The sequence below is a fragment of the Lissotriton helveticus genome, chromosome 8, assembly GCF_964261635.1.
Source record: "Lissotriton helveticus chromosome 8, aLisHel1.1, whole genome shotgun sequence".
NCBI classification, from domain to species: domain Eukaryota; kingdom Metazoa; phylum Chordata; class Amphibia; order Caudata; family Salamandridae; genus Lissotriton; species Lissotriton helveticus.
Genome location: NC_136069.1, coordinates 1,245,308,547 through 1,245,334,492, shown reverse-complemented (window position 1 = coordinate 1,245,334,492; position 25,946 = coordinate 1,245,308,547). Strand labels below are relative to the sequence as shown.

Sequence of the window (25,946 nt, the reverse complement as noted above, 5' to 3'; positions counted from 1 at the left end):
AGCAGTACTCCTTCATGCATCTAACCCATACTCATCAGTATTGCAACTCCAAGATACTGTAGCCACAGGCCTTGAGTACTGTGAGAGAATGAGAAACTGAATGGCCGGATGAGATCTGCAGCAGATGTTTTGCGCACAGCCAAAGGGGTGTGAATTTCAAAGAAAATATCTTCTTCTCCAAGGGATGTGATACTTCAGAAATCTACTTGTCCTGTGTTAGAAATGGGGTTACCAATTCTACGGGGGGTAGCATGGAGCAGAGCGGGCAGGCCAAACTCCTGAGGACATGTGTGAAGCATCCACCCAGTACCCACAGACGACACACCAGGTACACTACAAAAGAGACACGACACTGGGTTGGAAGTAAAATAATAACTCATGTATTGTCTCCAACCTGCAAAGGTAAAACACAGTAAAGCGCAGTAATCACAATAGGGCGCCAACGGGCGCCAGGGCAGTGGATACCAGGGGTATAATTTACAAGGAAAATGGGAAAAGTAAGAAAAAGGTAAGTAAGTCTTAGTGTCCAGGGTTGAAAATAAAAAGAATGTTATCAATTGGCATGTAACACAAGGTCAGTATTGCAGGGCAAACACAGGCATTAATCCTTAGCATCACCTTAGCAGTAGGCTGTAAGCATAACATAGGACACTAGGCATAAACACAGCCGGCCTGGCATTAGCACTTCCTGGAAAATGGAACCATAAACACCTAGCATCAACATCTGGCATAGGCATGCAACTTTAATATCAGGCCTAGGCAGGCATAATCACATCTACCATGGGGCACATACCTTTGGCAGGGAAAACATTAGGCATGACATCAGCACCCCCTGCGAAAAGAACATTAAGCGTACAGCATTAACATTAGGCATAGACATGCCATAGACCTAAAACATGAGGCCGGGAACACTGCACATAAAAATGGCATAGAACATCAGCAATATCACTGTGAGGGGAAGAAACACTAGGCAACAGCCTTTGGGCATGTCAGCATGAAATAAAACATTAGGCAGGAAGGCACATCATGCATGAACTCATTAGGCCAGTAGCACTGTGCGTATAAACATGGCCTAACACCTGGGGCTTAACCTCATGCAGGTAAGTACACCATAGGCCTAGAAATGTAAGCGGCATAAACTACACAGGTACGCAGTAGACTCAGTGACTGTAACATTTCCTAGGTCCGTGCACCAGAGACAACCTTTCCTATGCACCTGGTCAACATCAACCACAGTTCCTGCTCAAGGACAGGCTGCAAAGAACACTCCCCTAGCCAGGGGTTAACTTTAGCACCAAAAGAAAACAGTATCAAGGACATCGACCACTGCAGGAGGATAAACAGAGCTTTGTAGACGCAGCGCTGTAAGAGACAGCAGTCCTGGCATAAGACAGTTCTTCCCAATAAAACAGTTCCTTCAGGCCAAGCAGCGCTTCTGCCGCACATCGTTTGGGGGCACAGTCCTCCTAATACTGCGCTTAGGAACCAGCAGTTCAGGCAGTAACACTTCCAGCATTGCAGCGCTTCGCAGGGCAACAGCGTCTTCACAGCACAGCGCTTTAAGGTTCTAGCGCTTAGAGTACACAGCAGCGCTCAGAGCGCTTGGGCCAGCAGCAGTTCCCAGGGCAATACAGCGCTTAAAACACTCACAGCAGGGCAGTCTTGGTCACGGCGCTTTGGGGACACGAGGCAGTCTCCTGCAGGCCAGAGCTTTCAAGGGCACAGCAGGCTGCAACAGTCCTGGGCAAGGTTAGAACTTTGCAGGCGCACAGCGCTTCATCTAGGCACCGCGCTTTAGGATTGTGGTGCTTAGGGGGCAGACAGTCCCAGCAGCAAGCCCCAGGGTAAGCCCACTTCCACACCCTCATCCACACAACCACTCACACACCCAGGTTACAGGGACGCTATAGTTAGGAAATAGCATTAAAAAGAAAACATTGAAATCCACTGAAAAAACAGCCAAAGGCTACAGGGACATTATAGTTAGGAAATAGCATAAAAAAACCATACAAATATACTGAAAAAAACAAAGGTTGCAGGGACGTTATGGTTAGAAATTAAAATTTACAGACGCAAAACCATATAAATTCAGCAGTTAGTTATCTCAAGTAACTATAACTCGTGCTGTAAAATAACTATAACTCGTGCCCTCGCTATGCACTGCTAATTGCCCCACATATCACATCACTCATGACATCTTCTATGAAATCATTGATAATATCACTGCTACATGTTGCAGGGAAATTATTGATGAGAAAAATTGATGAGTAGAAATTGGACACAAGTTAAAAAAAATACAGATTTTTATATAATTCCAGACACCAAGATCATCGGATTCAGGTATGTACTTTTAGAGATATAGATTTTACAGTAAAAATGCTCAAATAACGTTTTTGAGGTATGAGTCTAGAATGCAGTAATGTAACCCTATGGGAGAAACATACACTGCATACATATACTTGCAAGCAGTTCTTGAAGGTGCCTTATAGGACTTGAGGATCTAAGGGGGCCAAGGTCCAAAGAGCCACCAGCAGTTCGGTTTTACCTGCCCAGGTGTGTCTGGGGAAAGAGGTGTTGGTCTCATCGGTAGCCTTGAGCTACACGTTAAAGTCAGGGGAAGGGTACCTGTAACAAAAAGCTGCAAGGGGGGACTTGGGAACAATCCAGCAGATCCCAAAGGGAGGCTTGGCAGGGTCTCTGGAGCAAGGGGACGTAGTCGGTTTCCGTGGCCCTGGGCTAGGGGGTTCTGGTACAGAAGTGATGTATCTGGCGGGTTGCTTGAGCCTCTCACAGTTCTTAGGTGACCTGGAATGGGGAAGAAAAACAGGGCAGCAGGGACACTCTCGGTTTGGGCCTCTTTGGCCCTGAAGTCCCTCATCAGCAGGTCGGCTTTTACGATGGTGTTCGGGCAGGACACTTAACAAGCCTTGGTTGCGGCAAATGCTCTAGTACCCAGGGTATAAGGTGCTGGGAGGCTCCTGGAGGGTCTAGGATCTCGAAGTGTGCTGAAGAGGCTGGGCTGACCTCCTGGAACCCCAGTGACTTCTTCCTGATGAGATGCTCCCTCGGTGGGCCCAATGGCCAGCAAAAAGAAGTACCAGACATGTGCAGCCAGTGCCTGTAGATGCAGTGGGATGGTACCTTCAACCCAAAGGAGATGCTGCAAGGTTGTCAAAGGGCTGGACAGTCCTCCAAGGGTTTGGGAAGGATGTGCATGTTCTGGACAAGTCGGTCATGCAGTTGTCTAGGCTACCACCAGCCAGGCAGGGTTTGGCGCCAGTTTCGGAGCAGGCCTATTGTTCTTGCGGTGTCAGCTCTTCTTTGTCCTTCCTCTGTTCCCAGGTAGACAAATCTGTTGGTCTGGTGTCGTAGGCCCACCTAAGTAATGAATTCATGGGCGTTAAGGGAAGTGTAAGGCTTTGAAGCCTCTGTCCCTGATATGCTAACTTAACTAGCCATCCTCCAGGAGGAGGTGTGGACACCTTTCTCCAGATCAGGCATTGTTTCTGGCCTATGAGAGCATGGGCTCTTGCCTACAGGAGGTCAGTAACTTGTCTGTGGTGGCAGGCTGGGCAATACCAGTCAGCCAACACACTAGAGGACTAGTAGGTTTTCAAGGGGCCCCTCAAGGGTGCCCTCTCGGTGCATATCACAATACATCTGATACTGGCATCAGTTTAGATTTATTGAGACGAGGTGTTTGATACCAAACACCATTATTTTCAGTGAAGCCATTATGTAGATGGATAACTCGTAATGATTAGTGCCCAGTACATACCTTTAAAAATGGTTTACTGATCACTTGCAGTGTCTTAGCAATTGAACTAGACATAACAGGGGCATATCTACTCATGCAGATGTGCCCTCACATGTAAAGGCCTGCTGTAGGTGGTGACTTACATATAAGACATGCAGTGTACTTCGGCATTGCAAACAGGGAGTTTGCAATGTCATGTTTTCAGAATGCGTGCGCCATTTCACGCAGTTTTTCTGTGGGGCCCTTTGGGTGCCATAACACATGCTGCAATCCATAGGGGCCCTCTTTTGTACCCATGCCCTGGGTTCCATAGGTACCATTTACCAGGGGCTTACAGAGGTGCTAAAGTCCTTGCCAACTGAATTACAATTGAACATGTTGCAATTTTAGGGATAGAGCACTGGCACTGGGGCCTGGCTAGCAGGCACTCAGTGCACATCCAGTCAGGAACATCAGTGCCAGTGGGCACAAATGAGGGCAACCATGTCAAAAAGGGGCATTTTCCTACAACGTTATCACCAAAATTGTTACTTAACTAGAACGTTACCCACCCGGAGCCAAATTTCTTCAAAAGGGGGAGGGGCAGCGCACCCTACTCCCTGTGCCACTATTGGGTCTGGGGACCCCTTCTCCCATGCCGCAATACATTTCAGTGTCCCGGGGATCCTACCAATGGTGCACTATGGTTCCATGCCTGGGAGAATGCGGGCATTTCCTGCCCGCACTCTCCCGGGCAGGGAACTCAACTTTGCTCTTACCTTGTGGGAGAGAATACAAAAAGCTGCAAGAAAGTGCCAGCTTCCGCTAGTACCCAATATGGTGCTGGCTTGGAAGCGGGCTGGGGCCGCGGGAGCCTTGGGGCTACCCCCTCAGCCCCCAACCACCCCTACAATGTTAGTGTCCCAGGTGGGCACCAGAACACCCACAAAAAATATGCCAGTTCCCTCTGGCACACGCAGTGTATGCCAGCTGGGGAGAAAGCTGGGACTGCAGGGGCTCTGGTGCTCTCTCGCATCCCTCAACTAAAATTAAACACGTAGGTGTCCTGGGTGGGCACCGGGACACCCACAAAAAAATTATACGAAAACGAAAAAAAGTGAATAATAAATGAGTGGCAAGAGCCGTTCATTTTGTATTCACTCCTCCTTGAAGTTATGCCTCATAATGCCCTGCAGTGGGTATTTACAATTTTATTTGTAGCTTGATGATGTCCCTAGAAGGATCAGGGGCATCACCAAGCATTTTCTTAATGTTGTGTGGGGCTGCAGGGAGGTTAGCAACTCCCCAGCAACATTAAAAAAAACAGTAAGTCACCTAGGTCAAATCCATTAACCCAGAAACCTTACCATATTTTTATATCACTCCTAGCTGTAGCTCTATGTTTTTCAGCTGGAGTGCAAGGTGCTCTTATGGTTGTCTTTATGATTGTATTTTGTGGGCTGAAAAATGTTGAAAGAAAGACTCTGAGAATTTGTTGGTTTTATTGAAAAAAAAATGTCTGAGTCTTTCCTTAAGCATTTTTCCGCCCACATAATGCAATCATAAAAAATATGTTAAAAGAAAGACCCACAGACATGTTTTTTTATTTTTTATTTATTAAAACGGTATTAAACATTTTTATAATAATCACTTTCTATTAAACATTGCATTGTGTGAATTACCGAAATATACATTTGATAAAACATATTAGTGATTTTTGGACAAAGATGATAGATTTTCTTTATATATATATATTGAAATGCTTACCCCTTGATAAAACCGATAGCCCCACATTTTATATTTTGGTGTTGTGTAACTTGTGACTCTTTGACAAAGGCGTTAAGTTATGCTGGCCTTAGTGCGGTCAGGCCTTGTGGCGAACTTCACGGTGAGCACAGCTGAATGACGGATGCAGCTACACACGTCTTTTGGCTGAGCGCGGCGTCGGGTTTGGACGCATGTTCTGCGGCCATCTCCATACTGCGCATTGCCATGGGCCATGCGTGGCGTTGGCATTACATATGGTAATAAAATATTACTTTACGTTACAAAAAAATAGAAAAAAACCTTTGAAATTCACCGAAAAATAAAGGGTAAACCTGAGTTATTGCTATCATCATTTAGGCCGATTTCTCTAATTAATAGCGATTCTAAAATTTACTCAAAAATAATGGCCGGCCGACTTGTGCAGGTGATTACCCCTCTGGTCTCTGTGCATCAGCATGGATTCATACCGGGCCGGGACACAGCTGATCATGTCAGACGTTCCATTGCATTACTGGACTAGGCTCATGCTACTAATTCTCCCCTCGGGTTGATCCTGTTGGACGCCGAGAAGGCGTTCGACAGGGTCTCCTGGGGGTTCATGTGGGCCGTCTTGAAATGGAGGAGATTTCCAAAAGAATTGATACAGGCGATTTGTGCTATGTATCTCTTTCCTAGAGCGCACCTTCGCATTTGTGGCCAGCACACAAGTTCTTTCCCCATCACTAGGGGCACATGACAGGGGTGTCCCTGTTCACCCCTGTTGTTTGCCCTGTATATAGACCCCTTCCTCTCCAAAATCGAGGCTAATCAGGGTATAATACCGATAAGAGCTGGTAATACGTCGTATAATCTGTTAGCGTATGCAGATGATATAGTCGTTATAACATCAGACGTCTCATCTGCTTTTAGGGAACTTAAGGAATTAGCAGGGCATTTTGGGGCAGTATCGGGCTATAAGCTCAATGGCTCAAAGACCCAGGTGGTTCAGACTCCGGGTATGCCAATATCAGATGCCCCAGTTGTTTCGGATGCCACGTATTTAGGTGTGCGTATAACCTCTGCAGTGGCTACCATACCGGATTTAAATATCCTACCGGTTATAGATGATGTAAACTCTAAATTAGAACGACTAGATAACCTGCATCTATCCTTATATGGACGCTGTAGCATCATTAAAATGTTAGTCCGTCCTAAGTTTTTATATTTATTCAGGACCATCCCTCTTTTGATTTCCCAAATAAGTTTGACAAAGGCAGACAGGGTCTGTCATAGGTTTTTGTGGGGTTATAGGCGTTCACGTAGGGCAGCCAAATGTATGTGTCTTCCCCGTGATCGAGGGGGTTGGTCGGTTCCTAGTCTTGTCATATACTATTGGGCTGCAATGTTACAAGCAATGGGCGTTTTGCTTTGTGGAGATAAAGCGAATGTACCAATATGTAATAGTACAACTATTTTCGAGATCGGGTTGGGGTCTGCTGCAAAAGGTATTTTACTCGAGGTCCTCGAACCCAGTTACTACAAGAGAACACGCTTTAAAGTCCTGGTCGCTGCATGTACTATTTGGCGGCTGATCAAGAGGAAATTAGCTATCCCAAATATGAATCTATATACGCCTTTTAAAGCCACTCGAATGTTTCCTAGCATCTTTCAGGATCATGTTATGCATAGTTGGCAAAGTAAAGGTATTTATGGGTTGGGTGATATGGTGGAGGACGGAGCAGTTTTATCCTATAGCGATATTAGGGATAAATTTCAGCTATCTTCACGTGATTTTTTCAAGTATTTACAGATCCAAAGCTTTATTAAAAAATACTTGAAGAAAACACCTGCTATGCTGGAGAAAGTACCATTTATTGAATTGATCAAGAAGAGAAGTAGAATAGGAATATTGTATCAATATATAGTCTCAACACTTCCGGATGATCTTACGGCTCAAAGTGTTAAGTGGGACTCTAAATTAGGATGGGCTGGTATCGATTTAACCTCGGTGTTAGAACTTGCCAGTCAGGTTATTGTGTCAGGCTGACTTAAGACTCAAAGCTATATGGCAATGTTAGATTTATATTACACAACCTCTAAGATAGCAAAATGGGGTGCCATAAAGGGTAATGCCTGTGCACGATGTGGGCTGCTGGCTGCGGATGCAATACATATGTTTTATTCTTATCCATCCCTCTGTGGGTTTCTTGATGATATCGAGCGCTTTATCAATGGTACACTCAAGATTAGATGTATTATGACTCCGGCACTTGTGATTTTTGGGGTGGAAGTTGGTAATACACTAGTTGGCAGTAACACCTTAAATGAATTAGCCCTCGTATTTATTGCCATGTCGCAGGTCCGTCTGTGCATAACTTCTCAGTGGCTTTCTCCGGAAGCTCCAACATTTGTGCAGTGGCGTGCAAGACTTTTAGCTATACATCGGCTAGAATTCTCAGTTTTTTCATGTAGAGGGGGGAGGAGGCGGCAATTGGCAACTAGGATTTGGGCGCCTGTGGCGGATTGGGTTGGATAAAGGAAATATAATATTTAGGCCGCCGTATCGTTTACTATTTTCTTTTGTCTCTGTTTTGCTTTCTCTAGTCTCTATTGTTAGGAATGTTTTTTGCCTTGTTACTTGTCTAACTTGTTTAACGACTTTTTTTTCTGTATTATTAACTAATTCTGCTGTATAAGTAGGAATTTGTATTGTTTAATGTTTGGTCTCAATAAAATAAAATGAAAAAAAAAAATGAAATTCACAGAAAAATGCCAAAGGGTAAATTAACGTTATAGTTAGGTGAAAATTTCAGTGACGTTTTAAGCTAGAAAAAAATACACTGAAATTCACCATTTATATGTATCGCAAGTAACTGTAACTCGTGTCCTAAAGTGACTGTAACTTGTGCCCTCGCCATGCACCGCTAATTATCCCATATAATACATCACTCCTGAAATCATCTATGACATTACTGCAACACCTGAAATTACTTCATTGATGGCAAGACTGTGCATGTCGGGGTGCACGTTATAGTCACTTTAGGGCATTAGGGATTCTACACCAGCAAACTCTCCTCGATCCTCCCAGGTGTGATTTTGTTCCCCATCAGGGGTGGGGCGTAAAAAAATGAACATACCAGGGAAAGGTGTGCCCTTTCCCATTGATGAATATATGCGCCATAATGGTGACCTATGGACACCTTTTATGACCTAAATATGTCAATGGGACTGTGAAAGGATTTTGTGTAGAAGAGGTGTGATCTTTCCACTCACACATTTCAAGATAAAGGTCTGGTTTTGCGACTGAACTCCTGTCACTGTCCCTTCTGTTCGCACTTTTATCTTTGTCTATATTTACGAACAAAAATGTAATCATGAAAAACATAAGAAATACCTCGGTCATATCTGATGAAAAACAGAAAATAATGTGTCCGGCTAGTTCTGTTTTTTAACACCAGCAGTATTTATCACAGTTGTTAACAACAAACTTTGTTTGCTTCTGCAATATTGCAACACCACTAGTGGAAATAAGTAATGCCCTCAGCACAGATATTGGTACTAGAACAGACAAAAAATTAGAACAGACCACCCGCGGAGGATAGGACAAATGCAGACTCTGAAGAATATGGCTTGTCATAAAAATGAAAATAACATAATGTGACATACATGTAACTGTTAGTGTCCATTTCTTTAGTGGGCCTTGGGCAGATTCTGAATTTCCTGGCTTATACAGCTGCTCCTGCGGTGCTAGTGGCTCCCCTTGGTGCACTTGGCATTCCATTTGGGTAAGTATATGAGTAAATACTCGTTGTGAAAGTTGATCTTTCTTTTTTTCTCAGAATGTATATATGAAACCGATTGGTTTCTATATATAAATATTAAATGGGGGTTATTTTCATCAGCAAAGTAAAATATTTATTATTAAATACATGAAGTATGATTTTCTGATATTGTTAAGTAACTTTCTAATAGGTGACGTGTATTTATGCTAATGAAGATTTTATTATGAACTGATATCTTTCGTCTGATACTCATATTTTGGGCCTGGCTTCTCCTAGGCACACTTAATCAGCCATGGCTGTAAATGTGGACTATATATAGGATTGTGCGTATAGGTTCAAGGTATTTAGGATGTTTCCTCTTACTTAAAACAATACATCCATGGCACTATCAGATCTTCCCCATTAAGTGTTCTTACTGTTTTCATCTAACCGTGCATCAGTGTTCGCTATCTGTAGACTGCTGATCGATGGAACTTTATCCAATCCATTTGTATATATTGGAGATGCTGTACAATTCTAAACTAACTGCCAGCTGTAGCCAGTGTATATAAGTTTACACCTCATACTTCTAATATTGGCTGGAGGGACTTATTTAAAAAACAGCCCTGGGCTGGAAACACGAAGGGTGGCAGACAGGCATATAAGCAAGGGATCCCTCACTCGCTGGAACAACACACTTTCATCATCTGGTTTCCAGTTTAGGGAGCACTTAGTTTTAAATAAACGTAATTTTTGTTTTGAGGTAAATTGAGAATTATAAACAAGTTCACTGTACTTAGCATCCACAAGCGCACACCAAGGTACGTATACTGTGAAAAAAGGAATCTTGAGTATGGCAAGAGTTGCATCTATTTTCGAACTCTGATTATATGTCTCTCTGCTGCTATTATAGCATTTACATGCCCTGCTCGGAACATCAGTAGGTTCCAACTCTACTCCATTTGGTCTTACCTTTAGTGATGTCTCAAAGTCTTTTCTCTCTCCTAGTGGTCCCCCAAAGTTGTATCACCTCGCACCTCGGTCTCGCACATTTTGTATCTTTTATCATGGTTCAGCAGAAGCACACTTTCTCTTGAATGTTTTCCTGGTCTGGATATATAAATACACAAGCATTTACTTTGATACCAATTTCCTTCTGTTGTCCTCCTGGAAATCTTTTATCAGGAGGGTCTAAAAGATCTCGGAACAACCACTCCCACAACCAGTTAAAGAAAGCTTCTGTCAACTTGTTGTCTGTTCTTGTAAACCTCACCTGGGATTTTTCCACGCTAGCCAATTCCTGCATATCCTTCAACATTGGGTCATCTGTGTTCCAGGAGACTGCATCCAGTGGCTGGGTATTGTCCTTTTAGATACTATTTCCCCTAATGCCTCCTAGTATTTCATGTTCCCTTTGTTAGGCTGTCAAATAATGCTGAGTAGGCACTGCTTAACATCTAATTAATGTGGGAAGCCTTATCGTCACTATAGGCTGTCTAGCTAATACCGCTCTCCAGTATCTCACAGTCGTGAGGCAAACCCAAGTAATATGGAGAAATCCAGCTTTGCCTCCCGGCAACTGTGACATTCTGGTTCGGATACATTCTACTGATCCTGCCAGGCGTCTGGTATCTCCTGGTCTTGTAATTACTTCATAGTAGTATCAAAGTGACATTACTTGCTATCTCATTAACATGTGTGCATATTGTGGTCCATTCTCCATCTGTGTTGGGGCATTATGGTCAACATTCTACTGACCACTCGATTACTCCCAGGCCAGTATTGGTGGACCTAGATTATCTAGTTTTAGGGCACCATAAAATCCAGCAGTAAGAGTTCCCCCAGTTGTGAGTGAGAGTATTTGTAACAATGTCAGTGTGGCAAACTCCTCAAGGATGATGCTCTCGCTTAAGGGAGTCTTTTCAGTACTGTAATATTCGACCATTGCCAGATATTCCTAGCAGACAAGGGGAACCTTGATTTATCATAACAGGTACTTAATAAGTTGTATGGCGTAAGACCGCCATATCAGCTATCCGCTTTTGTAACTGCAGCGTCTATGCACTGCTCCTCTTTTCAGCTGTAAAAACCATCTGTTGGGTTCTTTGCCAACTTTTTAAGAGCTAGCCTCTTATCATGTTATCTATCTCTTCATTGGCAAACAATGCCGAACATTTGCAGCACTTCATCGCTGCTTATCGGAATCATTTCAGGGCCAACATGTTTTCTAAATTCGGCCATCACATTTGACCAAATCACAGCTGGAGGTTGAATATTTAATGTGATTACCATAGGATAAAAGTCACCCAAAGTTTACATAACTTTTGTGTTTTGTCAGACAGCCTTAGTATGAAGGATTTACCGTGACATGGTTCCCATGCTGATTGCCCTAAGATTCAAATCACACCTCACAGATGATGGCCAACATGGGTGAAAAATGACTTTGATTGGATCCCAGTCACTAGGGCCATGAAGCAAGTCCTGGCCGCCCCTGTGGTGCAGCGGGGGCCCCACCCTTTACGGGACCTCCATTAAGCTCAAGTTTTGGAATATCTGTGAGATACTGGAGAATGAGGGGCCATGTCACAACATTCTGCAGGAGAATGGGGGCATCCTTTTGTGTTACGCCTAAGCTAGTGGTGCTAGCTGAATTGTCTAGTTGGGACAGGGGCTAAAACTGATTTCCAAATTGATGGTGCCTGTCTGTAGTGGCGAGGTGAGAAAACAAATGATAGACTGGATTGTGACAAGCAGTAATTACCAGTGACAGAGATTAATTCAGCCATGCCTTCATCCTTAAAACGTTTCTAAATTTCACATCATACATTTTCTTTTATGGTTACTTTAAAGCTTTGCCGTACGAAATTAAAGCTGAGACCAGTTACTGCAGCATGTGCTGAGCTTTTCTTACCTGGTATTTGTGGTGCCTGCATCAATTTATTGCCAGTAGAACTCCTGAGTAGAAATATATGTTACCTGCGTCATGCTGGATGTGTGTTGAGCACTTTGACACATTTCGCAAACACCATTGACCAACGATTTTTCTTGCTTTTTCATTAAGCTATAAAAGCACAACAGTATTGTATTGACCCGTAAGTTTGTAGCCTATTAATGATTTGTCATCTGCAAAATGAAATTCAGCTGGAGGCTTCCCATTGCACAAAACATTGTAGTGAGAAATAAATAAATCTGGCATAACGCTCACAACCATTTTATCTAATTAGTGTGTGGACCAGTTTTATGTAGGCATACCATAAGCAGGTTCTTCATTTGTAGCACTGATACCAATATGACCCAGGCATCAATTTATTTCCGTAGCCATTTTTGATTTTCTTAATCAGATTAATTGCCAAGACGATAAACGTTCTTGGTAAGGTTATTCATCCCTTTTGTATCCCCTTATGTTATGTTGATTTTAATAGTGCATTGTCTGAGCAGAGGTGATAGAGGGTAGATTGGACTGCATGCGGTCAGAGAGACTGGACTTGGGTTGTGTAGTACTTTGTATGTGTGGGTGAGGAGCTTCAATTGTGCATGCTGATGTATTGGTAGCCAATGTATTTCTCTTAGGTGTGGTGTAATATGAGACCAGCGTGGGAGGTTAAGGACAAGTCTAGCTTTTGCGTTTTGGACCGTCTGAAGTCTTTTTGTGAGGTCGTTGGTGATTTCTGTATAGAGGGTGTTCCCATAGTCCACTCTGCTAGTAATGAGGGTTTGGGTGACGTATTTCCTGTTGTTGTTGTACAGCTCCTTAAATATTTTTTCCTCCATCCTCAGAGTAGACAGCCGGGCATGGAGACAGTGTTAACCTGCATGTACTTGCTGTCGATAATGACCCCTAGGTTTCTGCGTTGTGTGTTGGGATTAGAGGTGGGTCCCAGGTCCGTGGAGCACAAGGTTAGTCCCACAGCGAGGCACCTTTCTGAATATCACCACCTCAGTCTTTTTCTTGTTAAGATTGAGGCAGTTGAACTTCAGACAGGTGGCCACTTTCAGTCAATCACCCATTTAAAGAGTGCAGCAAATTAACCCTGAGGGTCTCGAGGCACTGGAGATGTTGCCTGATGCATGGTGGTTTGATAATTCAAACAGCCAGGTCTTGAGTTATTTCCTGAATTGGTGGAGCGACGTTGCAGTTCTGATGTGCAGGGGGAGGTTGTTCCATACCTTGGCTGCCTGGTGAGGAGAAAGAGCTTTCTTCCCTGTCGGATTGGTGGATCCGTGGGGTGTCTGCGAGGGAGAGGGAGGAGGATCAAAGTTATCTGGTTGGTTGGTGGAAGGTCAGGCGCCTGTTGGTGTATGCTGGTCCTTCATTGTGCAGGCCATGGCCTTTGTTGTGCATGTTTGGTATTGCTTGAGTAGAAGTTATTCCTGGTGTTGGGTCCTTTGACAGAGAGAGAGAGAAAATCATTTGTGTGACATTGGCGTAGATAAATATGTTGATGTTGTGTGCGCGGATGACGTCTGCCAGTGGAATCATGAAGATGTTGAAGAAACCTGTGAGACTCCACAAATGAATTTCCAGGGTTTTGAAGAGAGCACTGTGTTTTCCAGTCAGAAGGTTGCCTATCCATTGCAGAGCTGGTCCTTTGATGCCAGTTTTGTGAAGTTGTCTGATCCTGATGGGATAGGAGACTGCTGAATGCTGCAGAGAGTTCTAGTAAGACGAGGGCTGCATTTTTCCTCTATTGAGGATCTTCTGGATGTTGTATATTGCTACTATGAAGATTGTCTCTGTACTGTGGTTAGGTCTGAATCCTGATCCCTTGCATTAAAGAGCTGTGGTAAATGACATGGTCGGTAAGGTGTCTGTTGATAACTTTTTCTAGGACCTTGACCAGGTATGGAAGGAGGAAAATTGGTCAGTAGTATGCGAGTTTGGCTGGGTCTGCTGAGGGCTTCTCCGGGAAGGCATTGATGGCTGCTTGCTTTCAGGCTTCTGGCAAAGTGGATCTGTCAATGGAGATGTTGAGGAGAGGGGTGAGAAATTTGCTGATAGGAGTTGAGCCTTTGTTGAAGGCGTGGTGGGGCAAGAGTCAGACAGGGCTCCAAATTGGATGGCCTCCATTATTTCTGTGGTTTCCTCAGTGGTGATAGGATTCTGGAAGAGTTATTGCTAGATTGGGGTCTGGTTGAAGTTGGTATAGATGTGTAATTACGGGTGTGTTATGAGAGATGTATTTTTTCTAACCCATGTCTAAGTATCTGATATTCTGTTGTTTGTCTCTGCCTTTTTCCCAAGATGATGACGTAATAATTTAGCAAACGTTTTCTAGGATGACGCAGCATCTCGTATGTGTAATGAAGTTCGCTCTTGACCACACGCCAGGCTGTACTGCTGCACAAGATTTCACCTGCATATACCATGACCCCCTTCCATATTACACCATAAGAGCTACCCTCTTCTGAGGGTTGTAGCATACACCTCCATCTTCAGTGATAGCGGTGTGAGGAGGGGCCTGTGATGAAGCATGCAACCCTAGGGTTAGTGAGGACTTACACCGTTTGAAGTATAGGACCAGCTAGTAGTACATACGCAATAGCAGCCCCCTAGTTCCCTCCCCCTCTTTTTCTTCACCAGTTCATAAGGGGTTCCTCACCATTAGCAGCTTTTGTGACTTCATTGAAAAAGGAGGCTATGCTTCTTGTTCTCTCCTCCCTTTTTCACTTTCACGTAGATGCAGTTTACAAGGGGGGAGAGGCATTCGGATTACCGAGGCGCTGAGGAGAACACGCTACACGCTACCTGCCACCTGCTTACAGCCACACGCTTCCTGACAAGGCTCCTGGGTTCCTACCGCTGCAGTCTCGCCGCGCCGCATTGCTCCATCTTGCGGCCCGCGGCTGGAGACTACAGCTCCCAGGGAGCCTAGTGGGGACTTCCGGCTTTGACGCTACATCAGCGGGAGGCTTCCTCGGTGGAGCGGGGGAGAGGCATTCGGATTACCGAGGCGCTGAGGAGAACACGCTACACGCTACCTGCCACCTGCTTACAGCCACACGCTTCCTGACAAGGCTCCTGGGTTCCTACCGCTGCAGTCTCGCCGCGCCGCATTGCTCCATCTTGCGGCCCGCGGCTGGAGACTACAGCTCCCAGGCAGCCTAGTGGGGACTTCCGGCTTTGACGCTACATCAGCGGGAGGCTTCCTCGGTGGAGCGGGGGAGAGGCATTCGGATTACCGAGGCGCTGAGGAGTACACGCTACCTGCCACTTGCTTACAGCCACACGCTTCCTGACAAGGCTCCTGGGTTCCTACCGCTGCAGTCTCGCCGCGCCGCATTGCTCCATCTTGCGGCCCGCGGCTGGAGACTACAGCTCCCAGGGAGCCTAGCGGGGACTTCCGGCTTTGACGCTACATCAGCGGGAGGCTTCCTCCGCGTCGCGGGACGCGCGCGGGTGGCGCCGGGCAGAGGGCGGGCCGTCTGTGGCCGTCCGGGGACGGCAGAGGACAGGACAGGCCGGTTCCCTAACATTCACCACACGAAAATGGGTAAGAGAAAACTCCAGACCTCGATTACAGGGGGTACCAGCAAAGTTAAAATTGCCCGCAAAACTAATGCATCTGAAAGCATTTTGACGTACTTAACATCAGCGGTGGGGAAGCTTAATAAAGAAATTGCGGAGACAGAACGGGAACTGGGCGTGGAAGGTGCAATTGTAGACTCTAATGAGACAAGGATACCCCTAGAACCAAATGTTATCATCTCCACTACTCACGATATCGCATCTGACTGCCAAAATATATTGATTCATCAGGACCCAACAGTGGTTCCTGAGACTCTTGAGTCTTCTCAAACACCGGAGGGGGAAGCTAAAATCTGTAAAAATAGAAAAAGAAGAAGACTCATTAAGGCGCAAACCTTACGGTATAGAGTTAGCACCAAATCACGTCAATTCTCAACTAAACTGGAAGGTTCAATTAAAGACATGCTAGAAAGGGTACTCACAGATACCATAGAAACTATGTTGATTAAGATCTCAAGTGACATAGTAGAAACTTTAAAAGACTGTGTATCTGGTATCCTAAATAAATGCGAGAGAATGAACTCATTGTTGCTCCAAAAGGTGACGGACCACCTCGCTCTAGATCCTCAACAGACTCTGAAACACCATTACCAACCTATGGAGGTGTCCAGTAGTGCTAACCCAGTACTTTTGCCTCTCAAGCCCACCACAAGTGTCACAACTTCTATACTTAAGTCAAAATCTGCTGATAAAACCCCCCACTCAACCCGACAGAATATCTCTGACCCTATAAATAGCCCCAGACCTGAAACCAGAGAAGAGGGTGCTGTAAAGACAGCTTGCCATAGAACGAGTAATGGCCAATACCCTAAACCTATGGTCAATTTACCCCCAGAGGCAACACCGTTTGTGGCAGTTCTGGTCAATGTACCAAGGCTTAAACAAGGAGATCCAGAAACACAGTCAACCCTCATGGAAAATGTAAAGAGTTGGTGCGATAATAACTGCTCAGGACCTAGTGACATTTCTGCACTCATCAGCCTGGCGAGAAGAGTAACCTGGCTGGGTCCGTCCGCAAAATGCTTTCCTGACGATTGTGTCATCATCAATTTTAAAAACCCACATGTTTGCACAAGGTTATTTTGGGACGGAACAAATATCACTCATGGACAAATTCGTGCGGTTCCATTAGGTTTTTTCTACCCCGGCCCTGCTCAACAAAGTCCCTGGTTGTCTAAAAATACCAAGAAAAATACCCCACGATCTAATGTGCATTTAGCTAACTGGGCTACCGAACCTTTAAATTCCCATTTGACTCATAATAATAACAACCCTGCGGCCTTGTCTTCAGGCCTGGAACTCAGAAACAGTTTTGATATTTTATCAAACCTTGACGCCAACATCTGACTGTCCGCGCAGAAGGGGGTGGAGGATCAGCCCGGAATTAACATTGATACTCGAAACGTGAAGCTAATGACATGGAACATATCTGGACTTCAAGCCAAAAGGGAAGACACGATCTGGCTGGAAATTATTAAGCAACATGACGTGGTTGCATTACAAGAAACATGGGACACTGAATGCAATTTCTGGGTTGAAGGTTATACATCCTTTTTTGTTGCTGCACAAAAGTCGTCTAGGGGTAGGAGCAAGGGAGGCCTCGCGCTCTTAATCTCAGTAAAACATATGGGGGTGATGAAAATGCTAAATGTTAACTCTCCCAACTGTTTAATATTGGAGGTCCTGAATAATTCGGGGGAAAAAATCCTCTACGTAAACTTTTATAATTCCACAGAGGGTACACAAGGTAGTGAAAATATCCTCATGTTGACAGATTTTTTAAATGATTACAAAAGGAGTCAAACTACATTTGTTCATTATATACTTCTAGGTGATTTTAACACACACATATGTCTTCTTAATTGTTATCATGATGTTTGTTTGGAAGATGATTATTTGACTCACCCGCATTTTGAACACTCTGTTAAAGGGGGAGCTTTAGAAGAATTGCTGATAAATTTAGACATATCAGAACCCGTCTTTGTGAATAATAAAGACAGAGTAGCAACATATAGTGCTAGGGGGAGCAACACTATCATTGATTTTATTTTTGGGTCACCCAGTATACTCAAAAATGTCATTTCCTATAATGCAACACAGACGGCATTTAGTGACCATAATCCGGTTATTATGGAATTAATTAACGCAAATCCTACCATAATAAATACCGGACCACATTTAATCTATCCTACTGTAATCCGGGCTCATGATCAAGGTAGACGAGTTAAATGGTCTAGAATTATTGCCGATGATTTTTTTAATGATTTGTGTGATAAAGTAAGTCTAGAATTAAACATTTGCAGAGACCCATTGACATCCGGAGGGAATGTTATTAAAGCCTTTGAAGTAATTTGCAAAAATGTTGCCAAGGCACTTACGTGCAAAACTAACAACAAGACACGTAAAGCGCAAGGGTGGTTTAACGCCGATTGTTCCAAGGCACATAAAAACTTATTAGAAGCTTTGAAATGTACACGCGTAATAGAGCAGAAGTGTCTAAACTCAGGAAGGAATATAAAATCACGACTGAGGCACGTAAAAGAGAAATTAAAGATAAGGCCTGGGAATCACTATATGATAAACTTACACTGAGGGACAGCGCCAAGTTTTGGGCTGTAGTGAATTCACCACTGTTTAATGGCAGAGATAATGAAATACTGGAGGTTAACATCACCGATAAACAATGGCTGGACCATTTTGAAACTATCTATGGCAGTAAGATCCTTATAACCCCTTTCACCCCTACTGATTTTACAAACTCAGACACCCCACTAAGAATCACGGTGAAAGAAGTACAAAATGCCATAGAAAACACGGCTGGTGGTAAGGCCCCCGGCCCGGACGGGGTTCCGGCCGATATGTTCAAGACACACTCTCACGTGTGGTCCGTAGTTCTCGCAAATGTTTTTAATTTAGCCTGTATGGATAATTCTAACATACCTACCTCTTGGTCACACTCTATACCAATTTTTAAGAAGGGTCAAAGGGGTGACCCAAGGTGTTATAGACCGATATCGTTGCTCGACTCGTCATTCAAGATTCTAGGCAAAGTCATCTTAAACAAAATTAATAAATGGGAAAAGGAAAATGAAATTTTATGTAATACCCAATATGGGTTCAGGGTGGGGAGGGGTACTGAGGAACAGTGTCTTAACCTGTACATGACTATCTGTAAATATACTGTTGCTGCTAGGGGGGCAATCCATCTGGCATTTATGGACTTGTCCACAGCGTTCGACCTAGTTAATAGGTCGAAACTGTGGACAATACTTTTGGAGATGGGTTTGGACCCTGCTTTGGTAAACTTCCTGGCCTATTTGCACAGTGATCTGACCGCATCAGTGCGTATGTCATCTGATGGTAAATGCACTGCTGGGTTTAAATCAGCCAGAGGGGTAAGACAAGGGTGCATTTTAGCGCCCATGTTATTTTCATTGTATATAAATTCACTGTATTCAGCTCTATCAACAGTCACACCTGATATACCTAGTATGGGTGGGTCCCCTCTGCCCGTACTGATGTATGCCGATGATACGGTCCTCATCGCCAGAACCCCCAACGGTCTACAGTTACTCCTTGACACTTTTGGGGCCTTTATGCAGAAATTGGATCTGGTGGTTAACATGGAAAAGTCCCACGTTATGTCAATTGGGAAAGGCAAGGATAACACAAAAATCTTGAGATGCAACGGTGTGACATTGTCTAAAGTTAAGACATTTACATACCTCGGTGTAATTTTTGACAATTTAGCCACCTGGACCCCCCAGATTGCTAACAAAGCGATAGCTGTACGAAGATCTTTTGCAGCCATACTAAGTTTCGCCAAGAGGCTGGGAGGGAAACCTATTGAAGCTATTCTTTCCCTATATAGAGCTAAAACCCTGGCTCTGGCCAGATATGGGGCCGGGATTTGGGGTCATAAGAACTTAGCCCCTATACAAAAAGAGGAGAACAGATCTATGCGTTCTCTACTGGGTTTACCACAGTCCACTCCTTCGTTCTCTGTCCTCTCGGAACTGGGGCAAGGACATATCGAGGACGCCCTTAACTTGGCACCTCTACTGTTATGGGTGAAAGTATGGCTGAACCCTACTTTGTCATTAAATCGAAAAATTATCACCGACTGCATGGGGAGAGATAGAGCAATGGACATTAAATGGCTGAAACATATTAAATCCCTAGCTATACAATTAGGTCGTCCAGAATTGTACTGTAACCCGGAAAGACTTAGTAAAGATGATGTCAAATGGATGAAAGTCCAATTTTTAAACCTTAGAAACACTCACCGGGAAGCTATGGCAATTGAAAAAATTACAGTAAGGGCTCACTACATGGTAATTTCTACCATGACCATCCAGCCATACTTAACGGTAGTCAATAGGCCATATCATCGTTGGCTATTGACGAAATTCCGTTTTAACCAGATGCATCTTCTTTTGGGTGAATATCTGAAATGGAATAAGCCAAGGGACAATGCCCCGTGTAAATGTGATGCCTTTAATGATCAAGACTTGACGCACTTTGTATTTTTCTGTCCCTTTTTTGTTGAGGGGAGGAAAAAATATATTTTACCACTTCTGAGGGACATGGGATTCAAGCAAGTGAAACCCGCGTTGTTGTTTTTACAGCTCATGGAGACCCCTATTGTAATGTTTGGGGTTGCCAACTTTCTGGTAGCGGCGTTGCGTGCCAAACGGAAAAGATTATTGAATACTACAATGATGGAATGTGTTTTGGATTAGCTAAAGTTTGGTCAGATTAATTTTTGCCATCATGAGCTGTTCATTTTCATTTTTTCCCTGCTTGTTCACACCGTCAACAAGAAGTAACAAGACAATGAAATTAGTTATATAATCAATCTGATGGTTTACAGGGTATTATGAATTTTATTTTTAATTGCTTAAACTGCGCCTGATTATTTCTCACACAATTGTTTTAACTGTTTTTAACTGTGAATTTATGTAGATTATTTTATAAATATGTGTGTAGTATACTTTTATGATTTTAAAATAATCGAATAAAGTATTTTTGACTCTTGACTCTTGACTACAAGTCCTCACCTCAGAACGGACTTGAACTTTTGAGTTGGAGTACCTGGTCTAAACACAGTAGCGCCGCTTTATCTTGAGATCTTTAACTGGATCCCCACATTGTTGCTTATTGATATGACGCAGGGGCCCATGAGACAGCCTAGTTTCTGTAGACCAGCTTTCCTGAATATTTGTAAGTAAAGTTGCTGTGTCTAACGTGAGTTCTCCGATGTTTCATGTACTCACAGGGGTTTGAATCAACAAAAGACTCCTGCAAACAACCAAACATCCCAAGCATTAAATTTTCCCCCCAGTCGCACACTTTTAGTACAAAGCTTGGCTCGGTCCTAGAATTGAGTGGTCTTTTCATTGTCCTGCTGGCACTGCCTGCTCCCTACGGTTTTATCTCACAACCCAGTTAATACTGCCAGATCCTACCTTTCTACCCCACTGCCTCTTTACTCTACTTTGTTCCAATATCTCCACTCTTGTAGTCAACCTACCCTACTGCTTCATCCCTTGTCTGGTATCGCTCCCTGCCCCATTTCTATGTCCGGCTATAACTTCCCTTGCTTCCTTTAAGGGCCCAGGAGTGCATCACAGTACATTTCAGTAATTGTTATGCTGTTTCTTTATTTCTTTATAAAGTTTTATATAGCGCGAACTTGACCTTTACGGGTATCAGAGCGCTTCACAATTTTGGGTAAGAGGGATACAGTATTGGGAAACAAAACATTAGTTACATAATTATGCAAGACTCCTGTCTGGGATCGGACTCTTCACAATAGTATCTTGTATGTCGGCAACTGCCTAGGTGCAATCCATGTATGTTATTGCATAGCCATAAAGGGCCAAATCACAGAATCATTTACACCACTAAAGCACTGAATGGTAACACATGGTGTCAAATTCCTCAATTCCATCACAAATGCCAAGGCACTACCACTATGTGCCCATACACAATCAGCGTGTAATATTGTATAGCGTTTATGCCCTTATGGATACTCGTCATGATGGACATAAACCTTGGCCCCTCCTCCAAAAATTTGCACCACTGTATACAAGACAAATGGCTGAAACATTACCATGGCCTAGTTCCTGCAAGGTACTGACGAGGCTTGAATATATCCATGCTCTCCATCCTACAATCTAGAAAACGCCTAACAATGAGATCAGTCATCCACAGTCCAAAAAACTACAGATCTCTCTTGCCTGGTCACCTAGAGACACAGACTCTTCCCATCACAGATGACCCTACCTGACACTCGTACTTGCACACAGACTAAACCATTTAACCTAGAGGCATAAGTAATACTAATAAATATACCCATAGATCACCAGAACCGAAAGACAGATACTACAATGGATCCTGAACAAAATGAATATATATAGAACAACTATATTGCTTGTCGGTATTCTGAGTCTGTGGTGGTAAAAGTACATTTTTCCTCTTATAAAAGGCTAACCATCGCTTTTTTCTGTTAAGTGCCATTTTAGCCTCATGCCTTCTAAAAGAAAAACTCAACATCCTTGGAAAATTAGGATGTCTACTGAGCTGCGCCGGCTCCATTGTGCTCACGATACACTCTCCAAAGTCCAATAATGTCACATCTCAGGTGGAACTGGAAGAAAAGCTTGCTGATCCAGGTATTCTGCTTAATTGTTTCAATGTGATATTAATTGTTTCTAGGTGGAGCTGCATGTTAAGTTTCATTGTAGGTCAGTTTTCTTTCCCATCAACACTATTTGGAGGCTAAAAAATAGCTTTTTTGTTATGCTATTGTACGTACTCTACTTTAAAGAGAGGCGGTGGAATGCTTTCCCGCTCTATAATCTCGAAAAACATTCACAACAAAGCAGTAGCATTATAGTGGTGGTCTACTTTGCTGAATGTGGAAGAGGTGGAATATTGGTGGGACATTGGTGTGTACTCGATCCAGGACGCTATAGGGTCCAGAGATACAATTGATCATAACAATATACATACGGCTCTCACTGACCCTTTAACCTTCCACAGGCAGATTTTATTCCTCATGTTGATAAGATTTCATTACTTTTATGTGCTTTTTTGATATTTACAAATATCAGCAAATAGATGAACCCATTGATGCTTATTACACAAACATTCAGGCATATTATTTTTGTGAATCTTTTTGGCTCATAAAACACATAACTAATACATATAAATTAACATTAAGATAGTTAGACAAACACAAATTACATCCATGTAATTAAACATACGTTGTTTTCGGAGTCCCTATCGTTCCAGATAATCTCCCAATTGATTGGGTCTGCTAGTCCTGAATAATTTATGAGCACCTGCAGTCCATTGTACCTTGCTTCACTTAATTAAATCCCAAATGAGGATGACTTATCGGTGCCTGAATGTCATTTAGAAGTCATTTGCTGAGCTTTAAATGGATCATCCTCGTGCGTTCAGATGGCACTAATACTAAGAAATTTCCTACGTGTTTCGATCTTCAAAATTGTGAGATAACTATTCATGAAGATCTTCCTCTGTGCCCATATCTTATGGTGAGGTAGGAACTTGTGCATTAGGAAATTAATATTTCTTTTCGTGCTCAATACAAGACAGAAAAACTCCCTGTGGGAGTGGTCTGCCGTGCTTTTTGTATGGAGACTGCACTTTGGTCCTCATCTACGCCATTTTTATTGTACTGGCATTATGGAAGCCATCCCTGTTAAATGGTCTTTGAAGAATACCGCACTGTTGGTGATCGGTTTGGAAAAGTGGGGCCTAACTTTACTTAACGTCCCAAGTGCTTCACTCATTGCTTAACCCCTTCAATGCTGATGGCGAGCTCAGCTCGTCATGTAACGCGGTATTTACGAAAATGCCGCATACCGCGGGAAAAGCCGCCGCAGCGGAGCGGTTAACTGGTACCTGGGCTCGCCTTGTATCCATGCAACAAGGGCTCGCGTTTGGTGTTTCATTTGCACTCGTCCATTGTTGTGTTCATATATACATTTGAGGCATCAAGGGAAAAGAAGAGGCAATGCTCAGGGAGCACTGCTATACACAGTGGGAAGGGCTTAGTTTAGTTTGCTTAGGTTTTTATGCCTGCAGTTGACAGTGCATGTGTAGGGGGGTGTATGCGGGCATGGTCGTGGAGGCTGTGTGTTACAGGAACATGCCAGACTGGTGGCTGTAAATATAAGAACTCTCCCAAACGTTATACAACCTCAGCATCAGCAAGAGTTATGTTATGTTATGTTATGTTAAAACTATATTTCTTGAGCGCACGGCTACCCAGAGCGGGTGTCCCGGCGCTTTGGCAGAGTCCTAAACACAACCAAGAAAAACCCAGAGGCAAAAACACTGTAGACCCACTGGTTAGGCGGAAAAGAGGAACGTCTTGAGCTCCTTTCTAAAGGCCAGGAGATTGTTGGCCTTACGGAGTGACAGAGGGAGCTCATTCCACCAACTAGCCGCCATGAACTGGAAAGACCGGCCACCCATCCGCACGCGTTTGATCACTGGTGCCTCCACTTTAGCCAGGTCAGCAGATCTCAGACTCCTCCGGGGAACGTAAAAAGCAATCCACTTCCTAAGGTAAGCTGGGCCAATACAGTGGAGGGCTTTAAATGCCAACGTGAGGACCTTGAACCTAATTCTGCAAGCGATAGGCAGCCAATGCAGCCTGCCGCGCAATAGAGAGGCACTAGCTCTCCGTGGAAGGCCAAAGATGGCTCTGGCCGCCGAGTTTTGGACAATTTGTAGTCTGGATACCAGATATTTAGGCAGACCTGAGAAAAGTGCGTTAGCGTAGTCTAAACGCGAACCCACGAGTGCTTGCACAATGTTCTTGCGATATTGAAGGGAAAGCAGTGGGAGAAATTTCCTCACCATCTTCAAAATGCCGAAACATTTCCCCGCCAAGCCCGTGATGTGGGGACGAAAAGAAAGACTGTCGTCGAACACCACACCCAGATTTTTGACTTGGGCAGAGGGTTTCTCAGGGGGGAACATGTCGGAAGGCCACCACGATTTCCAGCCAGGGTCCTCAGCGCAGCCAAAAAAGAGCAACTCGGACTTATCCGAGTTACATTTCAGGTTCTGGTGCTGAAACCATGCAAAAACAGCACTCAGGCAGTCTCTGATTCTGTCGCCATTAAAAACCTCACCCTTCCTGCAAGTAAACAGGAGCTGGGTGTCATCAGCGTACGAGATGACCCGGGCTCCAAATGCCTCCGCGACCTTCGCCAAAGGGGCCATATAAATGTTGAATATGGTGGGGCTCAAGATAGATCCTTGAGGCACCCCCACCTCTAGCGAAGGCATTTCCGCGGAGAACGGCGGAGCCCAGATCACCTGTCGACGGTCGGCTAAGAAGGATTGAAACCAGTCCAACACCGTCCCCCGCAGTCCTACCTCCCTGAGTCTTAGGAGGAGGCCGGCGTGTGGGACGGTGTCGAATGCCGCCGACAGGTCCAGTAGGACCAACATAGCCTTTCCCCCAAGATCAAGCGTTTCCCTGATGGCGTCGGTCACCTCCACAAGAGCTGTCTCCGTACTGTAATTGGCACGGAAACCAGATTGGGAGTCATGCAGCAGTTTGTTATTCTCAATAAAGGTGGTAAGAGTATGCTGAACATGTTTCTCCGCCACCTTCGCCAGAGCAGGGAGGAGGGAGATTGGTCTATAGTTGGCCAACTGTAAAGGGTCAAGCAGAGGTTTCTTAATGAGCGGGAGAATAAGAGCATGCTTCCATTCCTTAGGGACCACTCCAGAACTCAGAGACATGTTGAGCAGGGGGTTCAGCAAGTTGTTAATAGCTGGCGCCACCGAGCTCAGGCATTTCGCCGGACACGCATCCAAGGGGGATCCAGATTTCAACCGGGAAAGCAGCTCCAGAGAGGAATCGCAGGATAGTGGGGGGAACGTCGAAAGCGTGGGCGTCAACTCGGCTGCAGCAGATGGAAGGACCTTCAGATCACTTTCCACAGCTGCAGCCACTTCCGGAGACCCCACCCGATCGAATGAGTCCTGAATCCTACGGATCTTATCCACAAAGAAGTCAGCAAGCTGCTTGATCCACCCCTCTGTATGGGAGTGTACTCTAGCGGCCGCCACCGGCTCCACGAATTCCTTCACAATTCGGAATAGTTCCCGGCTCGTATTATCC

General features: G+C 44.3%; 1 protein-coding gene across 1 annotated transcript in view; it reads left to right on the top strand.

The window, feature by feature from the left end:
* The window catches only part of NIPA1 (NIPA magnesium transporter 1), a 67,976-nt gene that overhangs the window by 3,805 nt on the left and 38,225 nt on the right, over positions 1 to 25,946 (top strand). Inside the window, exons 3-4 of the mRNA XM_078658233.1 lie at positions 9,177 to 9,267; positions 22,286 to 22,446. Coding sequence (XP_078514359.1) covers positions 9,177 to 9,267; positions 22,286 to 22,446 — 252 coding nt within the window. The remainder of the gene's footprint in view (positions 1 to 9,176; positions 9,268 to 22,285; positions 22,447 to 25,946) is intronic.